The 20,909-nt window shown below is 35.7% G+C and overlaps 1 protein-coding gene across 6 annotated transcripts in view; it reads left to right on the forward strand.

Annotated features, from left to right (window-relative positions):
- The window catches only part of RASAL2 (RAS protein activator like 2), a 405,409-nt gene that overhangs the window by 295,481 nt on the left and 89,019 nt on the right, over positions 1 to 20,909 (forward strand). For all 6 annotated transcript variants that reach the window (XM_017891678.1, XM_017891679.1, XM_017891680.1 and 3 more), the window contains one exon: positions 13,636 to 13,742. In XM_017891678.1, coding sequence (XP_017747167.1) covers positions 13,636 to 13,742 — 107 coding nt within the window. The remainder of the gene's footprint in view (positions 1 to 13,635; positions 13,743 to 20,909) is intronic.

The raw sequence follows: 20,909 nt of genomic DNA on the forward strand, positions 1-20,909 counted from the left end.
TTAATCTTCTGCCATTTATCACACCCAGTCTTGCAGAGTTAGCTATTTGTGTACCCATCAAATTGCAGAGTTGTTATTTGTGTGCCCATCAAATGCTTCCCTGCTACTGCCAGATGAGAAGGATCTTCTCTTAATATTTTGGCATCTTCCAGAATAGCACCGAATAGGTTCTTAATAGATACTTTTTGAATGAATGAATGCTATCCAGATACCCAAAAATTTGAGACTCAGGCCTTTTCAAAATTATTGAAATTATTCTGTCAGATCCAGCTGTTTTCCCCTCTTATTCTACTACTATTCTCTACTCTCATAACCTTTTCAGGTACTTTGATAGCATTTGAAATTATTATTCAGTGGATAATGATTGTGTTTTCCAAATTCTAGAATAAGAAGGAAAATACTCAGTGTATACTTTTTTCCACTTTGCCTTTTCTAAATAGAATTTAAATGATTTCATTTTACTTCATTAAGTGAATTTATGTGATAGAATAGTTCTATGAAAGAATAATGTAATTTTGACAAATCCTAAACATTTTAAGTTTCTAAATGATTCTGTTGACTATAGTTAATTATTTGGCATTGGCAACTATTATCTGATTCCCAGAATTACACCTAACATCAAGGGAGAAACATATTCAAAAATTGAAACTCTAATTTCTGGTAACATGCCAGACTAGATACCCTCAAAAGTAATATAGAGACAATTAGAAATGTCACATTAAGGTAACAAACACTTTTAACTAAATGGCTGACCTCTCAGGAAGGAAAGGAAGTCCCCAGGGAGAGGAGAAAAAAAAAAAAAAAAAAAAAAAAAACCTCAAAATCTAGACAGTAAACTCTCCTCGGGGCATTTACCAATTTTAGAATTTTAGAGTTAAGTTTTAATGGCTATAATATAGGAGATGGGCCAAGGGTCTAACAAAGTGAAGAATTAGAACTGAAAGGCCTATGTCATTCTTCCCCATAGCACTGGGCCTCTGAGTGAGTTACACCTTCAGTGAAATTGGAAGTTAGAAAAAAATCTCATTGACAAGTATAGATAAATCTTATTTATCTTAACCTGGACTGGTAGGTGAGGTGGGAGGGGGAAAACATCCTGAGAATTCATAATCACAGTCCTGATAAGGTAAAACTGAAACAGTGGACAACATTAATATGTCAGAGATAGGAAGTGGGTAATTGGAACTGAAGTATTTTAAGATTGTTGAATTATTCAAGAGAAGGATAGAAATCGTGATTAACTTTAGGCTTTAAGTATACGTGTTAAAATGTTAAGGACAACTACTAAAAGAATAAAAAATAGAGTGTATATTTTCAAAAGCAATACAGAAGAAAATGGAATCTTTTAACCTGATTAACCTGATTTTAAAAAAAGAAAATCGGGAAAAAATGGGAAAAAATAAATAGAAAATACAGTAAGATGGTAAAAATAAAATCCAATTATATCATCAATTATATATGAAAATGTTAAAAGATAAATATTGTCAGACTGGATTTTTTTAATGCTATGAATGAGAGAGAGATCTAAAACACAGGGACCTAGGAAAGTTAAAAGTAAAGGCTTGGGAAAAGAAAGCTGGTGTAGCCAGTGAAATAGAATAAGACTATCAAAAAAGTTACTGGAATAAAGGAGGTCCCTAAAAATGATAAAATATAAAAATCACTAGGAAGACATAACAATCTTACATGTACCCAATAACAAAACCTCAAATTTTATATGGCAAAATGGGCAGATATATAAAAAGAAATGAATAATTCTACAGTCCTTTATCTATAAGAATTAGTAAGGATATAGAGAATATTCAAAAACGCAGTAAGCTTGATTAAATGGACATATATAGAATCCTGACTCCAACAATTAGTCTTCTCAAGCACATACAGAATCTTTATAAAAACTGGCAATAGACTAGGTCATAAAACAAATCTCAACAAATTTCAAAGTTATACAAATTGCATTCTCTAATAACAGTTTAACTAAGTTAGAAATTAGTAACAAAAATTTACATTAAAACCTTTATTTTGGAATGTTTTAAAGTTACTTGTAAATAACTTGTTAGTCAAAAAAGAAAACATAATGGAAATTATAAAATACTAAGCAATACTGAAAATAGTGTATATGAAAACTTGTGGAATATTACTAAAATAGTTCTTAAACGAAATGTATAGTCTTTTACATTGAAAAGGGCAAAGGCTACAAATTAATGAGCTAAGCATTTAACTCAACAAGTTAGAAAACTAATAAACCCAAAGAAAGTTTAAGAAAGAAAATGAAAATAAGAGTAGATAATGATGAAATGGAAAATAGAAATAAACAGAATCAATAAAGCCAAGAGTTGTTCCTTTAAAAAGCCTAATGAAAACAGATGAAACTGACAAGATTTGCTAAAAGAGAAAATATAAACAATGTTGACATGAAAAAGCGTATAATTATAGATCATTAGAGAATTGAAAAAATAAAAATAAAAAAATCTTATTGGTAATATATTTGGAAATTTAGACAAGTGGACATTTTAAGAAAAATGTAACTTAAAATTGTAGAAGCAATAAAAAAATACAATTAGGCCTGCGACCTCCATTAAAGAAATAGAGGCTAGACACAGTGGAACAGACCTGTAATCCCAGCTATGGGGAGGCTGAGTTGGGAGGATCACTTGAGACCAGAAGTTTGAGGCAGTGAGCTGTGATCCTGCCACTTTACTCTCCAGCTGGAGTGACAGAGCAAGACCCTGTCTCGAAAGAGAGAGAGAGAGAGAAGTGAGAGAGAGAGAGAGAGAGAGGAAGGGAGGGAGGGAGGGGAGGGTGAGGAGGGAAGTGAGGGAAGGAAAGGAAGGAAGGAAGAGAGAGAGAAATGGAATCAGTAGTTTAAAATTACCACTGTTTATGTTTTAATTTCTCGTACAGCTTGACTTCAGAAAAATAATTAATGTCAAAGCACACTTGCATTAGTATTTCCAATCAGTAATAATTCAGTTTTTCATAGCAAGTGAATAAATTAGCATTCGGGTATCTAATTTTAAAAACAAAAAAACACCTCAGTATGGCTATTGAATCCATATTGAGTCTCACAGGTGGACATGGTTCCCTTAAAGTTTTAAGTCTTACATCCTTTGTTTAGGGGATTTCCTTAGAACAGAAAAGTGTAGAACAGAAGATGTTCTTGCAAAATTTTCCTTTTGGGGATATATAATTTAAAACTAAAGGAAATTAAGCTGAACAGATATCTAAAGAAAATGAATATGAAGACTTAAATGTAATTATGTTTAAGTGTGCTTCTCAATAAAATTTGGAAATTTGTGACTTGATTTGAGACAGGGTCTCACTCTGTCATTCAAGCCTGCCTCTTCCACTTCAGCGCCCTGCCCCCCAGCCTCAGCGTCCCCTACCCCTAGTAGCTGGGACTACAGGTGCAGGCGCACGCCGCCACGCCGAGCTATTTTTTGTATTTTTTGTAAAGATGGGGTTTCTCACCAGGTTGCCCAGTCTGGTCTCGAACTCCTGAACTCAAGTGATGCACCCACCTCAGCCTCCCAAAGTGCTGGAATTACAGGCATGAGTCACCGTGCACAGCCAATTTGTGACCTTTTAAAATAGAATGATGCATAGAAGGAAAATCCTCAAAACTTTTAAACCTAATTTCCCATAAGGCTTATTTATCATAATCTCAATTTTTCTGTGATAGCCATGTCACCAATAGAAAGATCAAAATGAAAAGAAAAAAATTAGAAGAAAAAATATCAATTTAATATACATAAAGGAGAGTGGTCTTAAACTCAACCAGATGGTAGAATTTAATTCCATGTGTGAGTTAGAGGTAACTAGAAAATGTATTAATTTATTGTGTATTAAATTGAACCATATGAAATTGCTGGTATTTTACCATTTTAATCTACCAAAAAAAGGCAGTTCCATATAGCTTTACCTAATAGAGTCATGATTGTAAGCACATGTGTCTGTTGAGTAGGGGTAGGGGAAGGTGTCCGGACCAAGTATTTTTTTTTTTTTTTTTTTTTGAGACGGAGTCTCGCTCTGTCGCCCAGGCTGGAGTGCAGTGGCGCGATCTCGACTAACTGCAAGCTCTGCCTCCCAGGTTCATGCCAATCTCCTGCCTCAGCCTCCCGAATAGCTGGGACTGCAGGTGCCCGCTATCACGCCTGGCTAATTTTTGTGTTTTTAGTAGAGACGGGGTTTCACCGTGTTAGCCAGGATGGTCTTGATCTCCTGACCTCGTGATCCGCCCACCTCAGCCTCCCAAAGTGCTGAAATTACAGCCGTGAGCCACCGCGCCGGGCCACTTACCTATTTTTTAATTGTTAAAATGTATTTACCATTGTTTATTATCTTTTATTCTATCTTAATACTCCCTGCAGACAAGCAAGAATGGGTGCAAATGGTTTTATAAAAACATTGTGAGAAAAATACTTAAAACAGAGAGAATTCTACCTGTTAAAATTTGTTTAAAAATTTAGACACGATCACAAGATGATTCCAATCTTGCAACGACATAAGACCTCCTTTATGAAACACTAGTATCACTATTAGTCAGGAGTATAGTTTAGTTTGGTACCCACAACTAGAAAACATATAATCAAATAATTTAAACTTATATAAATGTATTAATTGGAAATCAAAGAAATGTGAGTAATTAGGCCTGGTTTTGTGGAAGTAGATAAATCGAAGTTGATACTGAAGGTCATCTAAGAGTTGGCAGATATGTAAGTGAAAACCATTAGCAAAGGTAGACATGGGAGAATGAATGTGGCCAGTTTGAGATTAGAGATCATCTGACTGAGACAAATTGTTAAAAATTGTTGGCAGAAAGGACTAAATATGCAAAGTAGGGCCAGGTGATTTTTTTCTAATGTCTGACTATCTAAAGATCTCTAGGAAGGAAATTTTATCCAGAAAGTAATGTTTTAGGGAGGTTAATATGGTAATGATGAGTAGGCTAGCTTTAAGCAGGGAGAGACTGGAGTCAGTAAGAGCAGTTAGGAGCTTCCTGCCATAATCTGCATGAGAAGATAAAAAGCCCTAGATTAGGATGGTGGATGGTAGTGGAAATAAGACAAAATGAAGCCAACAGCCATTTCGAAGAGACAGTTAGCAGTGCTTGTTGGCTAAAGGGGGGTAAAAAACATCATAGGCTCCTTTCTTTTTTATTACCTTCACAAATGGGTGATGTTGAGTGTAAACGATTTTGTTTTTGTACTGTGTCATGTGCATATTTACTTCTCGGTAAATTATTAAGTTTTCATCTTTATATTACAGGTTTACATATTTGTATGTTTTCTCTTTTTAATGTCTTCTCTTAATATTTGTTTGGGAAATAAAACCCAAACAGAGGCTCTGGCATAATCAAGACTAAATCTTTTTTTTAGTGTTCACCGAATACCAAAATGATGGTATGAATAAACCTATCATTATACTCCCAATTATATATGAAGCATATTAACAATGAGAATATATTACTAAATCAGTTACAGAAAAAGTTATATATGAAGCATATTAATAATGAGTATATATTATTAAATCAGTTACAGAAAATGTTTAAAGGTGTTAGACCCTATCTATAGATTAGAAGAGATTATCTTCCACAGTTGATGACAAAATAAAACTCACCAAACTGAAGTTGTGAGATTAATACCTTATAAATAATTGGACTGACATGTTCAAAATAGTCATTTTATGCTGAGCAAAGCTTTGTTGTTTAGTAATTGTTCTTTGCAAAACCTAAAATCTTAATGCTTTTTATCTCTGTTCATCTCACACAGCTTATCTAAATACTTATCTCCCCACATAGGTATACTGAAGATTAGTCTCATTGAAAGACGTGCTTTATTTTGGAGACTCTTGTCACTTTTTTATTCAAGGGATCAGTACTAGATATTCTTTTTAAGTTGTTTCCTGTTTTGTTCACATTTTTTCACCATTAACTTTTGTCATTAAGTTAGTAAACTTTTGTCCCTTGTTATTGTTTTGCCTCACCTCTCTGTGTTTCTTGGCTACAATGTTTTTATCAACATCAGCATTCAAGGATTGAGTTTTTCTTTATAGGTTTTGTGTGCAGAAAACACCTCAAGAGTATGACTTAATTCTTTTTAAAATATGAAGAAAACTGGAGTCTCCATGATTATTCATCTTATTTTTTTCTCCATTGCAGCCCATTGTACAAAACACATGGAGAACAGGATAGAATGCATGACAATTAAAAGCAGTCTCTAAAGCCAAACTGCATGGATTCTTATCCTGCCCCTACCCTTTTTACCAGCTGTGCAAACATGGGCAGAGTAATAGAACATCTTGTTTCTTTATCTGTAAAATAAGGTTGATAGTTCCACCTCCAAAGGATTGTTTTGAGGATTAAAGAGATAACTTATATAAAACATGTAGTAAATAATAAGGCATAATATAAGGTTGGTATAAAAGTAATTGTGGTTTTGCATTTTTTAAGTTGCAAAAGCCACTGTTACTTTTGCACCAAACATGACAGTTTGGTGTTGTACTTGTCATTGTTATGTTTTTATCATCATCATTAAGATGCCCAGTTGTCATCACTAAGAACTAGATATATGTTTTCTATCTGAAACTTAAGATAACACACAAACATCCCTGAGCTGTTTTCTTGGCCTTTCAGTTGAGAATGTTGTTTGCTCTGAAAGTATTCTCTACCATCTCATCCAATATTGTCGTGTGAAGCCCTAAGTTGAAGAAATGGAGTATTTGTGGGTGGTGTTCAGATTCCTTGACCGGGAAAAAAATTGTTTTTCTATTATGTTAACAAGAAGAAATATTTAAAAAATAATAATAAAGTTACTGAAGCAAGGAAATGGTGGGGAGACTGGATGGCTTTACCTTATAAGAATTTACCACATTTATGTACTTAGCACCAATTTGTGCATATTGAAGTGTGGGGCATGCAAACTTGAAAGGACTACTTGTTTGAGTGAAGTACTGCAGTCTGAGTGATACAAATTGGGTGAATTAAAGTGGCTCTGGGGATTTGTATTTCAGAGCAGCTGAATGCTTGTGGCTGACAGTGCATAGGCTTTAAGGCAGTGAAAATGGGATACAGCAGAAGGTATCCTACTGAAAATGGTGGATGAAGTTTATAAAAACACCCAGGTGCTATAGTGTTAGCAGCCATATAAATGCAGTATGTGATTTTCTTCTCTTTGCTCTTGTCACTTTTCTTTATAATATTTTCTAACTCTGTCTTTTAAGTTCCCATTACCTTTAGGAGTCCTCCAGCAAAAAAATATGAAACCTCATTTTCATGAAAGCCTTTTTTGTTTCACAATTTGCCATTTGTTATTAAAGCCCCTCTTTACTGAAGAGCTACAAACCTGTTTCCTCCTCCTATTTCATCCTTCCTCTTCTGTTTCTTAAATGTCTTCTGTGTGTCCTATGGAAGAAGAATGCTCCTAATTCAGAATTCACAGCATGGAGAGAAAAGTTATTTGCTTATCTCGTTCATTAATAACTTGAGCCACCGACTTACCACATCCTATTTAATGTTGTCATTATTTACACAATGCAAGGGAAAATAGATTATAGTGAAGTGGCCTCATTCACAGTAACACTATATATGCCAAAATTTCAGTGACTTGAATGGGTACATAAACACAGTTTGGTTTGTATTCAGTGTTTTATCATGTTTTGTTGAAATGTTGATTTTTAAAAAGGCTTTTGAAGTAAACTGAAGAATTTGCTTTATGAGAAAACATTAGAAATTTGTTTGCTACCTACAAATACCAAAATATTAAAGAGGCATGTGAATAATTATAATTGAAAAGTATTCACATTTATTCATGTTTTATAATTCTGTGCAAAAAATTACTAGGAATTGTTTTGGGTTGCCATTAATGTGAAGTGCTTAGACATCCTATATATGCCAAAGAAACTGCATCTGTGACATGTAATATTTTTCTGTTCTATTATAACTTGAGAATTTTACTATGCTATTTTAGTTTCTTACGTAATTGTTCACCAAATTAAAGCTATAAATGTATTTCTACATTTTATTTACCTTTCCTGCTGAATTATCTGAACTTATTTTATTCCCCTTTAAATTTTGCCTCCATCCTCATAGAGAGTAATAATTGTTACTATCTCAGGGGCTAAGTAAAGATTAAGTAAGGTAGATACTAGATGCAGTACTTAGCACATAAATTCTCAACATGAGCTAAAATTAGCTGGGTGTGGTGGTGCCCACCTGTGGTCCCAGCTAGTCAGGAGGCTGAAGTGGGAGGATCGTTTGAGCATGGGAGGTACAGGCTGCAATGAGCTGAGATTGCACCATTCCACTCCAGCTTGGGCGACTGAGTCCATGTCTAAAAAGAAAACACACACACACACACAAACTCAATACGAGCTAAAATTATAATAAAAATATTTTCCCTAGACAAATTATTCACAAAGAGGTGCTTAAATAGCTTTTATAGTATAACACTTTCTTTTAAAAGAAAAAAAATGAATTATTATCTTTACCTGTTTTTTACACTATGGTAACTAATTCTAAAAATGGTAGACATTATAAGAAATTTATGTTATTTGTATTAGTTAAGTATATGCAAATATTGTATGGCATATGAACTTCGGTTAAACAAGATTGAACAAAAAGTAAATGTAATTAATGTAATTGATGCCTATAGATATTTGACCATACAGTAATGACATTGTATAGCAGATACCTTTCTCATTTAAGATATTTTCAGAGGCTTTTGGAACCTAATCCTCAGTTAATATGATAAACATTTCGCTTTACTCTCTTTCCAAACATAATAATATTCCAGATTGACTCTGAATCACATTCATTATTCAAAATCCTGAAAAGAAAATTGGCCTGGTGCAGTGGTCTCAAGCCTGTAACCCTCACCCTTTGGGAGGCCAAGGCGGGTGGATCATTTGAGCCCAGGAGTTAGAGACTAGCCTGGGTAAGATGATGAAAGAACCTCTCTAGAAACGGGCATGGTAGCACACACTTACAGTCCCAGCTACTCAGGAGACTGAGGTGGGAGGATCACTTGAATCCCAGAGGTGGAGGTTGTAGTGAGCCCAGATCATACCACTGCACTCCAGCCTGGGTGACTGTCTCAAAAAAAAGAAAGACAAATAAAAGAGTTAAGAAATACCAGTAAGTGTATATCTATGGACTTTCAATATGATTAGTACCTTTTGGTGACGCATGTCTGAGCAAGTGGTTTTTCTTTTAGAGTTAAAAAAAAGACCTTACAAAAGAAGATTAATGAGTTTATGTGTTTTGGTGCAAAATTAGCTTTTTGGAAGAAAGGGGTTCTTTAAATCTAAAATATAATAGTATTATAATGTCATTTCCTTAGCATATACATTTTCTTCTGTCACTGTCCTTATATTGGCCAGTATTATCTGAACACGTCTGCCCCAGTTCCTCTGAGACTTTATCTCCTACTATTTGTTCCCACTCACTGGCATCAATCCCATTGGCCTCTTTGCTGCACTTTACCTTAGAAGCTTTGTACTAGCCTCCCTCTACCTGTAGTCTTCTTCCCTGTTAAACCTGCAAGGCTGACTTCTTACCTCCTGAAGTATTGACTTACACCTCACCTTTGCAATGCAACTACCTATTTAAAATTACTCTACTTCTTCATCTCCCTGACTACTTTTTATTTCCTCCAAAACACTTGTCACCTTCTAACTTACTCCTTAGTGTCCTCCAAAATACATGATAGGAATTTTTGGCATTTGTTCCCTGGTAAGTGAACCAAAGGCAGTGTATTGCCTTCTGTTTGTTGAACAGGAATATCCTCCACCAAAAGTACATTTGCCCCTATAATTATCCAATTTTCAATTTCTTTGCCACACTTTCCAAAGAAAGCGCATTGACATAGGGGAAAATGTGTATGTTGAGGAAATGATACTACTCTATTTTGGATTTTAAAGGATTCTTCCTTCCAGAAAGCTAACTTTGCATCAAAGCATGTAAACTCATTAATCTTGTCTTTATCTCTGTTTGGTGTGGATAACCCAGTGTATTAAATGGTGAAGACCAGAACAGAAAAGGTGAAATGGCTTACACAGAATCGTACATATCGTTGGTAGAGCTGCTAAGAAAAACATCCAGATGTTCTCTTTGTTCAATACATCATTCTATATGCGGCTCTATTGGAGGTTATCTCTCATCATTATAAGTCGTCACATCATCTGAGGTCATATCCAATGGCAAAGGAAATGAAGAGATAAATTTAAAACTTAACTAGGCTTTTATAACTCTTTTGCCTTTCAATCTGAAGATGAAAATATTATTTTAGAGATGAGAAAGTGAGGCAGTTTCAGGCCTTTATCTGAAACAATATTGTATCCCTCTTGTCTCATCAGTCTTAGAGAATGAGCATATTTTAAAATGACTGTAATTAAATATTGTCACTATGAAAAGAATATTAATTTTACAGCAGGTGAAAATAATGCAATAGTATGTAGCATGAGTGGGGGTAGAGGATACAGCTGTCTAATTTTGGTCTACTGGAACTAGTATAGATTTTCCTTCAAACTGAGCAGAAATGCAGCTCTTAGAGCACAGTAGCAACTTTCCTTTCTGCTTACAGATTTAAAGTTAAAGGCACAAGTTTAATATGCAGTCCATCCTGTGACTAATCCAGCAGGTTGCTCCTTCTGCTCTTGCTAATGCTGCTACCTTGCTTCTAAGTGGACATTGGTACTTGGGGTATTTATTTTTCTGTATGCTTTGAAGTAGTTATGAATCTTCTGAGAACTAAAGAACTGGGATTCTCCAATGGCCTATTCTACACGAGCAGATGCGTGGTATTATTGTGGGGGTTGAGAAAGCGACTGTAAACTTCTTTTCGTTAGGTGATTTAGCTTACCTTATTTCTTTTCTTTCCCCTCTTTAGTGGAAATTGTTCAAACTTCAGGAATGATTTAATATCTTCTTTCTGGACCCAATAATGCATCCTATAAGCTGCATCAGCATTGTATTTTTTTCTCATGATATAGAAAAAGAATTTAAAAAGAGAAAAAAATAAGGCCGGGCGCGGTGGCTCAAGTGGCTCAAGCCTGTAATACCCGCCAGCACTTTGGAGGCCCCCGAGACGGGCGGATCACGAGGTCAGGGATCAAGACCATCCTGGCTACACGGTGAAACCCCCCGTCTCTACTAAAAAAAATACAAAAATCTTAGCCCCGGAGCGAAGGTGGCGGGGTGGCCTGTAGTCCCAGCTACTCGGAGCTGAGGGCCAGGGAAATGCCGTGGACGCCCGGGAGGCGGAGCTTGCAATGAGCTGAGATGCTGGCCCCACGCACTGCCCCAGCCTGGGCGAGCAGAGGCAGAAGAGCTCCATCCTCAAAAAAAAAAAGAGAAAAAAACAGAAGTATAACAATACCATATTTATTGGAGTTTGAAATGTGGCCACTAATTTTAGTCAATATAATTTCAAATAGTTAAAAGCTTTGAAACATATTCATTTAATGAGTTTGTATGTCTGAAAGCTAAAATTGGATGTTTGGAAGAAAGTGAAGAAATTAATTTCAGTTTTTTTCCTTAGTCAGAACTTTGCAAATTAAGGAAATGGTTTACTAGATCATTTTATCCCAGCTAATAAAACTTATTTTTCTTCCAGTTTGGTTTCTCTGTCAATTATTCAGAAATTAAAACATACTAGATTGTAATATTAAATCTCCAGTATCTTCTAATTTGATATGAGGTTACCTTTATAGGTAATTAGAGGAAAGGTGAGATTTTTTTTCTACCTTCACCAGCCTCATTCCCTGCCTGCCTTGCCCCTAGCCACGTAGAGTCATCTAACTTAGATCATTACTCTGTAAAGTCATATTCCTGAAGTCTGGAAGTCTTTCTGTTCAATGTGCTCCAACAAGCTGATTTACTTAAATTCAGTGCTTTGTGCCATTCCCATGAATCTGAGCTAATTATGCTGCCATTTTTCAGAGATGTGCATTAGAAGTCATGTTTGCCTAATTCTGAAAACGGCTTTGTACATTAAGGCTCATTTAACTAGCGATGGTTAGAGAGAAGTTAAGGGACTTAGAGTTACTGGTCTTAATTTTCAAATACAGTAGTAGTATGGAACTCTCTTGTACTGCAAGCATATAAGATGCTATGTTGTCAGCATCTGAATCTTTAGGAATGTTCCAATTTGGCTTATGCCTTACCAGTCAAGATGTCATAGAGAAGGTATGTTTAGTCATGGAAAAGAAAATCAGTGTCCAGCATGCAAAGATAGTAAATTTTCATAGGAAGAATTGATTTGTGTGCATTACTGGGTCTGTGTAAAATGGTGTCCTTTTGGCACTAGCTGAATATACATTTCAGTAAATGTTTTTTCTTGCTGCAGATTAGTGTAATACAGTGAAATTTTCAGTAACTGAGGGAAGGCAGTGGTTGGGCGTCTGTTAATAGCCCAAAAGTAACTAATGAGGATGTGCAGTCAGAACGATTGATTGAGTAGCTGCAGTCCTGTGTGTTTCTTTCTTGCTTGCTCTCTCTGCAAGCTGTGGAGAGGGAGGGGGAAGAGCAAGACACAGAGAGGGAGCGAGAGAAAAAACGCTCTCTCTTAAGTGGAAGTAGCACGGATCCCAGGGGCCAGGAGGCCAGAAATGGAAGTTTAAACTGCATCTATCTTTTAAAGGGAGAACAGCAGGAATCAAAATGTCAGTCTCCGGAGTTACAATTTACTCCTTATTTTCTAAGATCTGGAAGATAACACAGAATACTTTTTTTAGGATGTGGCTTTTTTTTTCCTTGTCCATGTTGAGATTATCTAATGTTATCTGAGAAGCTGGATTCCTTTATGTCTGTCAGTTGAAGTGGCGATGGGAAGCAGTTGTGATAAAGGTATAATACCTATATATCTATCATCTATGTGTGCATGTGTATGTATATATATATACACATGTATATATATATATCACTCTATGAAAAAATCTTAAAAATGTAGCCTTAATACAGTATATAGTAATTAAATGGGAGAAGATCACATTATCTGCAAAATTCTCAGCTTGTTAGGTCAGTTTGAACAGATTTAGGATTCCAGAGTAAGATCTTAGTAAGGTCATATTGCCAGAACAAGGAGAAGCTGATCTATTTTTATATCTGCATAGGCATATATGTTATTTTATCTTGGCAGCAGCTTTCAGTCTTCTCATGGCCCTTTTGTTGCAGTCTAGTGAATCATCTTATCTGCACAGAACTAACTTTGACCTTTGTGCAAACACCATCAAATCATATGCAACATTAGACTATATTTTGTTCACAAGAATATTAGAATTTTCATTTTATTCTATTAACTCCTACATTGCTAACACATAGAGAAGTAGATTTATATACTGTGAGATGCAACTACTAAGTGAACTTAAAGATATTAAACATAGCTCAGAGGAAATTATTTTTATATGTGCTCAGATGAAAATATAGTCTGTCACACTAAAGCAGATTCTTAACTGTGACCAAGTCTCTCTAGTGTCTTGATAGTTTAAGCACCTCAAAGATAGACAAATTATGTGAGATAGAATGTAATGTACCTTTAAAGCATGCTGGTTTGTTGTGAAAAACCAATAACTTTACAGTTTAGTGGAATATCCTAAATTTGGGGTTCTTAATGATGTTTCAGCCTTTCTCCTTTCTTCCAGAGGTACCAGCAGAAAGGTCCCCTCGTAGACGCAGTATCTCAGGGACCAGTACATCAGAGAAACCCAACTCCATGGACACTGCAAATACCTCACCCTTCAAAGTACCAGTAAGTGTTTATCTTCTTTATAAGAATATTTTACTTTTCTCCTTTCTTCTTAGAGTTAAAGACAGCTACTAAGGAATCCAAACATTTTTCTCTTCAAGAATTTCTTTATAATTCTGTGATTAAAGGACAGACTCATCAACTTGTATAAATTAACTGTGGTTAATATCAACTACTTTCTTTCTTTCTTTCTTTCTTTCTTTTTTTTTTTTTTTTTTTTGAGACTGAGTCTCAATCTGTCACCCAGGATGAAGTGCTGTGGCACAATAACACTCACTGCAACCTCCACCTGCCAAGTTCAAGCGATTCTCCTGCCTCAGCCTCCAGAGTAGCTGGGATTACAGGCGCATGCCATCATGCCCAGTTAATTTTTGTATTTTCAGTAGAGGCAGGGTTTTACCACATTGGCCAGGCTGGTCTCAAACTCCTAACCTCAAGTGATCCACCCGCCTCGGCTTCCCAAAGTGTTGGGATTCCAGGCTTCAGCCACCATGCCCGGCCGTCCACTATTTTCAGTATAATATTTATTAGGTTTTAGGGAATATTATTTTTACTCACGGAGTACTCACAAAATATATAACTACATTAAGTTCAACTTCCTCTCAACTGTAGAGTTTAAATCCTTGCAGACATCTTTTTATCAAGTTGCTAGCAAAAACCTATCACAATGCTGTAAATAAGCTGGTGGGAGGGTTTTTTTAGGAGTGGGATGTAATTTTTTTTATTTTTCAAAGATGGAGCATAAGCAGAGAGTGCTGAGACTCATAAAGTTGCAGACTAAATTCACAAAGAATTAGACAATTGTGAATTCTAATCCTAAGACTTGGTCTGCGCTTTGCTTCAGCTATCTTTTGGATGACCATGGAAGTGCTTAAGAAATACCTTGAAAGAAAGTAACTACTTAAATTGACCAGGCAGTATTGAGAATCAGCATTAAATACAAAAGAGGCTGGGCTCAGTGGTTCACACTGTAATCCTAGCATCTTGGGAGGCTGAGGTGGGAGGATTGCTTGAGGCCAGGAGTTCAAGACCAGCCTAGGCAACATAGTGAGACCCTGTCTCTATAAAAAATGAAGAAAAAAAAAAAATTAGCTGGGCATAGTAGTGTGTGCTTGTGGTCCCAGGGGAGGCCAAGGTGGGAGGATTGCTTGTGCCTAAGAGGTCAAGACTGCAGTGAGCCATAATTGTGCCACTGCACTCAAGCCTGGGCCACAAAACAAGACCCCATCTCTTTAAAGAAAAAAAAGTACTGAGATGGAAGGGTCATATGTGATCAGGTCAGCTGACTATCAGTTACAGACCTATTTTGGACTTTTTTGATATAACTGTGAGTAACCAATATTTTAAATCACCTATTTTCTTGGATAAGAAATATATTTATTTCCTAATCATATCATTTTATTAAAATTAATTATTTTTATACTTGAAAAGAATTGCTTCATGAGATTGGTCATTATTCTAGGCACAATGAAAATCAGTATAAGGTAGAAATAGACTTTTCTATGTGGAATAAAAAAGATTTCTCTTAATTCAGCCAACATTAATTTGGGTAATAGGTCATGGTGGTTTAATTCTAATACTTTTTTTAAAAGTTGCGGGGACTGACGTTGTTAAGTGGAATGAGTTTTTGTGTTGACATTAAATTGGTCATTTCATTCATAAGTTAACGCAAAATGGTGTATTTTATTATTCGTGTTAACCCTGAGAGCCAGATTTTTCCGCTTGTTGTTCTCAGGACCTTGAAGAGTTTTATGATGATAGCAGTTACTGTGACACCTTTTTTCAATTTTCAAATGTTTCTCATTTCAAAATTCCAAGCAAGTATTGGAGGTTAATTGATTTCATACATATTATGACAGGAATTTTAATATTCAGATTTAGTGTCTTCTTACTAAATTTTTTGTTTCATAAACATAGCTACCTATTTTTTATTTTATTTTTCTCATGAATGAAGAAAACATTTATTTTCACCTCCTCCTCTTGTTTTTTGATGATGCAGAAAGAATAGAGTGAAACTGACTATCAGTATGCAAAGTTCGGTGAAAAGGATTGAGTTAGAATTTGAAGTTTTCACACCGTCATGCTAGAATGGAATGGTGACTGTTAAATTTTTTTGAAAAAGTTGATAACAGGATGAATATCCCTCTGCAATATGGTAACATCAAAGCATATCCTATATTGAGTCTAAAGTTGATGGCCAGGCTTTGAAAATCTGAATTAATTAGGAACCATAATTTTTATTTAAGTTGATGACTAATTTAAGATGTATCTTAATAATATGACTAATAATTCTTGAGTGAAAATTATAAACATAATGATAAACATATATGAAAGCTAACATTACTTACAAACCACTTACTCTTCTGGCAATCTCAACCATGTTGTAGATTTAGAAATAATGAGGGAAGAAAAGGGCCTCTGACTAGGAAATGACAGTCACAAAGCCCATGCACCCATGCACTTAACTCTCTAGGAGAATGTAACCATTCACAGGACCTCATCTAAAGAGTTTTCTGAAAAATAACCTTTAGAACACACTGATTACAACAACAACAAAGAAATGTCAGTAAGTAAAAGGACGAGGCAGAGAAAATGAAAAGCAGAGAATCATAAAAACAATCCAAATTCACTTAGGATAAAGGCAAACAGCCTTACATTTAAATTAGACCTTAAGGATATTACTGTGTTCCAGGGTAGTCTATAGTGCAGAAATTGACATTGATAATAATGATCCTGAGTCATCAAGAAAAAGTGAGATTATATTTATTTTGCTATTTTTTTTAAAAAGCGGAACTGTGTTATATGACATGTATCCATTGAGAATATTTAAAATGTTGAAGATATGTGATGTTTATAAAACTTGTTATCCAGAAAAGTGGTTTGTGAAGTACCTCATTCCTTGATCATGCTAGATAAATAATTTATATGTTTTTTTTAAAGAGAAATCAAAATATGCTGGCTAAATGAGGCACTGCAGTACTTGGATATCTGTAGAAATACATTGTATTTTTTTAAATTTTCATGTAATACCAATAGTAGTGTGATTTACATCACTTAAATATTTATTACTAATTAGAAGAATATCTAATTTTCAGGTCAACACACAATACATTTATAATTAATATCACAGTGTACTGTCTGAATTTGGGAAAGCAGTACAAAAAGGAGTCAGACTTTGAGATATTTAACTTAGAGTTGTTTATACAATATCTCAGATCGTTTCTGTGTTAACTTGATGAAGAGACAGAACCAGTATTTTACCACAAGTACCAGTGGCTCCAGGATTCAGATGTCATTACTATGGTGAGCAGTAGGTTTACCACTCATCAATTGGACCCCAAAATTATAGTAATGGACCCTCAGAAAGGACCTTATTCTTCCGAGCTCCATTTTCAGACTTACTGAGAGCAGATAAAATAGATTTTAACAAGTCCTAAATGAAATTATTTACAATGACACACTTACTGAATGCTTACTTTGGGCAAAGTATTGGCGATTCATCAATTGATACCTTCTTGGAATACTGTGCTTGGTACAACAAAGTTTTCCATTCTGAGACCCTATATATAGCCTAATAGCACGAGATAGAAAAATGACCAGATTCATAAAGAGGTAGGTGAGCATGGTAACACAAGTTATTAGCAACCCAATGTGTAAGTTAAGGCTTTGACAAGGAGCAGCATTTGAGCAGAGTTTCAAAGGCTGAAAAAAAATAATTGACAGGGGAAGAAAGTACTCCAGGCTGCGGGAATGGCTTTTTTGATAGACACACAATCATGGGATGACTGGTGCTTCCAGGGATTATAGAAAGAATTCAGTGAGACAAGAATTGAAAAGTATGTGGGCAAAAATGGCAGGTGAGAAGGCCGGAAAGTTAGGTGGGGGCAAGACTGTGATTGAGTTTGTTCATCAAACTTAACTAAATTATACTTGCTGCTGAAACATTAAAGATGTGTTTATTGGAATATTTGTCTTTGGCTCTAAAGCTAAACAAAGTGGCATGAATACTGTGAAATATGGGTAAATTACTTGACTTTTCTCCTAAGTGAGTCTTTTTTCCTCTTGCTGTCACTATTCCAACTCAGGGTGATAGGTAAGGGACTATCATTCAATAGAAGGCCAGCCCAGCACTCACCCCTGGCCTTTCAGTTGATACTACTGATTTTTCTAGAATAATATTTAGCCTTAAGGAGATCAAGGAGAAGCCAGTGGGTAAAGATCACTCATATCCTGCTGGTTGATGCCAAGTAAGGCAGAAAGAAGAATAACCATAACAGTGAGCTCAAAGCAGGGAACCCCAAAAAACCTTTGTAAGTCTTCCTCATTCACAAAAATTTATACTTTTAAAAACTTAAAATAGGCAACTGGTACAGCAGGGTATTCATGTATAATAACATTCAAAATGAGGGAAGAAGAGGAAATTTATATGGCTACTGAACCTATAAGTTAACGCAATGTCTTGGTTTTCAGCAATATTTAAATGTATTTTTACTCTTATCTATCATAGCCGTAAGAAAAAGTAGTGATCTACAGCAGTGGTCCCCAACCTTTCTGGCACCAGGGACCAGTTTCGTGGAAGAGTTTTTCCACGGACCAGGGTTGGATTGTGGGGGATGGTTTGGGGATGATTCAAATACATTACCTTTATTGTGCACTTTATTTCTGTTATGATTAGGTTGTAATATATAATGAAATAATTATACAACTCACCTTAACGTAGAATCAGTGGGAACCCTGAGTTTGTTTTTCTGCAACTAGATGGTCCCATCTGGGGGTGATGGTAGACAGTGACAGATCCTTAGGCAGTAAATTCTCATCAGGAACACACAACCTAGATCCCTCGCATGCACAGTTCACAATAGGGTATGCGCTCCTATGAGAATCTAATGCCACCGCTGATCTGACAGGAGGCAGAGCTCAGGCTGCAAGTGATGGGGAGCAGCTGTAAATACAGATGATGTTTTACTCACTCACCTGCTGCTCATCTCCTGCTGTGCCACCCAGTTCTTAACAGGCCACAGACCAGTACTGGTCCGTGGCCCTGGGGTTGAGGACCCCGATCTACAAGAGAGTTTCTTCTTTCCTTCATTCTCATCCCATATTTCTTCACACATACCCTAATTCCAGTTGCAATTATTTGTTTGTAGGTCTCTGTTCCTCATTAAATAACAGATAGCTGTTCCAGTCATCTTCATAACCACCCCAGTGCCTAACACAGTACCTCCCACAGAGCAAACATTCAACAAATAATTGTTGAATAGATAAAATATGCATGAATTATCAAAGACCAGAATCGAATGAGTTTATCTCACATATATTCTCTTGGTATTACTGATAATGTCTCTAGTCAAATGGAATATTAAATATTTAATTATATTTAATAAACATTTAATAAGAGATCGTGTGGGATAAGAGTATACCTGGCAGAATGGATAGATTTTTTTCCTTAAAGAGATATTTTAATTAATATTTGAAATTCAGAACTATGGTGTTTTAGTTATATAGTGTATAGTTTGTCTACTTACATTGGTAACTGAAACTACATAAAATTCTTTATTATTTAATGATTTGTTTCTGTGGCTATTTCTTGGAACCTTTCAGGTGTTATACATATGTATAAATTCACAATGTTTTGCACATGTGAGTTTTGACTGTTCTTCAAAAACAGCTTTAGTCATGTGACATTTTCTCCTCTTTGAAAGATCATTTTTCATTTTTTCTTTAACATCGTGCTAGACTTTCATTTAAATGAAATTACTGGGATGATGAGGAACAATTGAATACATAATGAAAAGTTATCCAGGTACATACTTAAGTTTAATTCGGAAAGAGAAAATGATTATGTCTTGTAATTGTGTATATTTGTTTCACAGTGCCTGATATTTTGGAACAGGCTTCTTTCTTTATACTCTATTTATAAAGTGACTATTGATATTTATGATTTTTTAAATCACTTCTACTTATATGATACCATCAGTTTGGCTTTGGCTAAGGGGGAGCTGCTTGTGTTCTGGGCCAGGTGCTAGGCTTAGTGTTCTGATTTTCATAACACAGTAGTCCAAGTTGGCCTTTCATGTAAGTATAACATAATACAGTTGCAGCTGCTTCATTTGTGTTTGCTTTGAGCTTGGCTCTGAAAGAATTCAGTCACCAAAAATTATGCCAAGACAACCAGAAAGCATAATTGAACTAAGGCAGTAGCTGAGTATTCCTGTGTAACTCTCCTTGTGCTCTTGTCACTGTGACACCTAAGCATTCCCAATCAAATAAATATACTAGAAACAAAACATTGTCAAAAAACCAAACCTTTACATAGTTTTTAGAAGAAAGTAAAGCCCTGGGAAATAAGATAGAGACTAAAGTCCTGTGTAAAAAGAAATGTGTCTTAAGTATCGAAATGATCAGATTCAATTGCTATTGGTTTCTGTTTTGAATCCTCTATAAGATCCTATGTAAGTGTTTTAAGTTAAACAAAGAGACAGAAAACTTCACGTCCACTATTTAATAAAGACTAATAAGTGTCCATTGTCCGAACTAGGGGTTTTCAACTCTGGCCATACATAAAAATCACCTAAGGAACTTCAAAAAATATACTGATGCTTAGACTCCACCTCAGACCAGTTAAATCAAAATTTCTAGATGAGAGCCCAGTCTTCTGTATTTTTTTAAAGGTCCCAGATGATTCTAATATGCAGCTAGGGTTGTAAACCATTTATCTAAATGATTGATAAAGTACTAGGAACTCATTTTAGTCAGTGTCTTACCTGTGAATATCAGTGCTTTCTTTGCTACCTTCAAGTCTGACATAAGAAACTAAGAAGATGCCGGGCGCGGTGGCTCAAGCCTGTAATCCCAGCACTTTGGGAGGCCGAGACGGGCGGATCACGAGGTCAGGAGATTGAGACCATCCTGGCTAACACGGTGAAACCCCGTCTCTACTAAAATACAAAACTAGCCGGGCGACATGACGGGCGCCTGTAGTCCCAGTTACTCGGGAGGCTGAGGCAGGAGAATGGCCTAAATCCGGGAGGTGGAGCTTGCAGTGAGCTGAGACCCGGTCACTGCACTCCAGCCCGGGCGACACTGCACTCCAGCCCGGGCGACAGAGCGAGACTCCGCCTCAAAAAAAAAAAAAAAAAAAAAAAAAAACGAAAAAGAAAATTTTTCTCT

The sequence above is a fragment of the Rhinopithecus bieti genome, unplaced genomic scaffold, assembly GCF_001698545.2.
Source record: "Rhinopithecus bieti isolate Rb0 unplaced genomic scaffold, ASM169854v2 scaffold_20101, whole genome shotgun sequence".
In the NCBI taxonomy this organism is placed as follows: domain Eukaryota; kingdom Metazoa; phylum Chordata; class Mammalia; order Primates; family Cercopithecidae; genus Rhinopithecus; species Rhinopithecus bieti.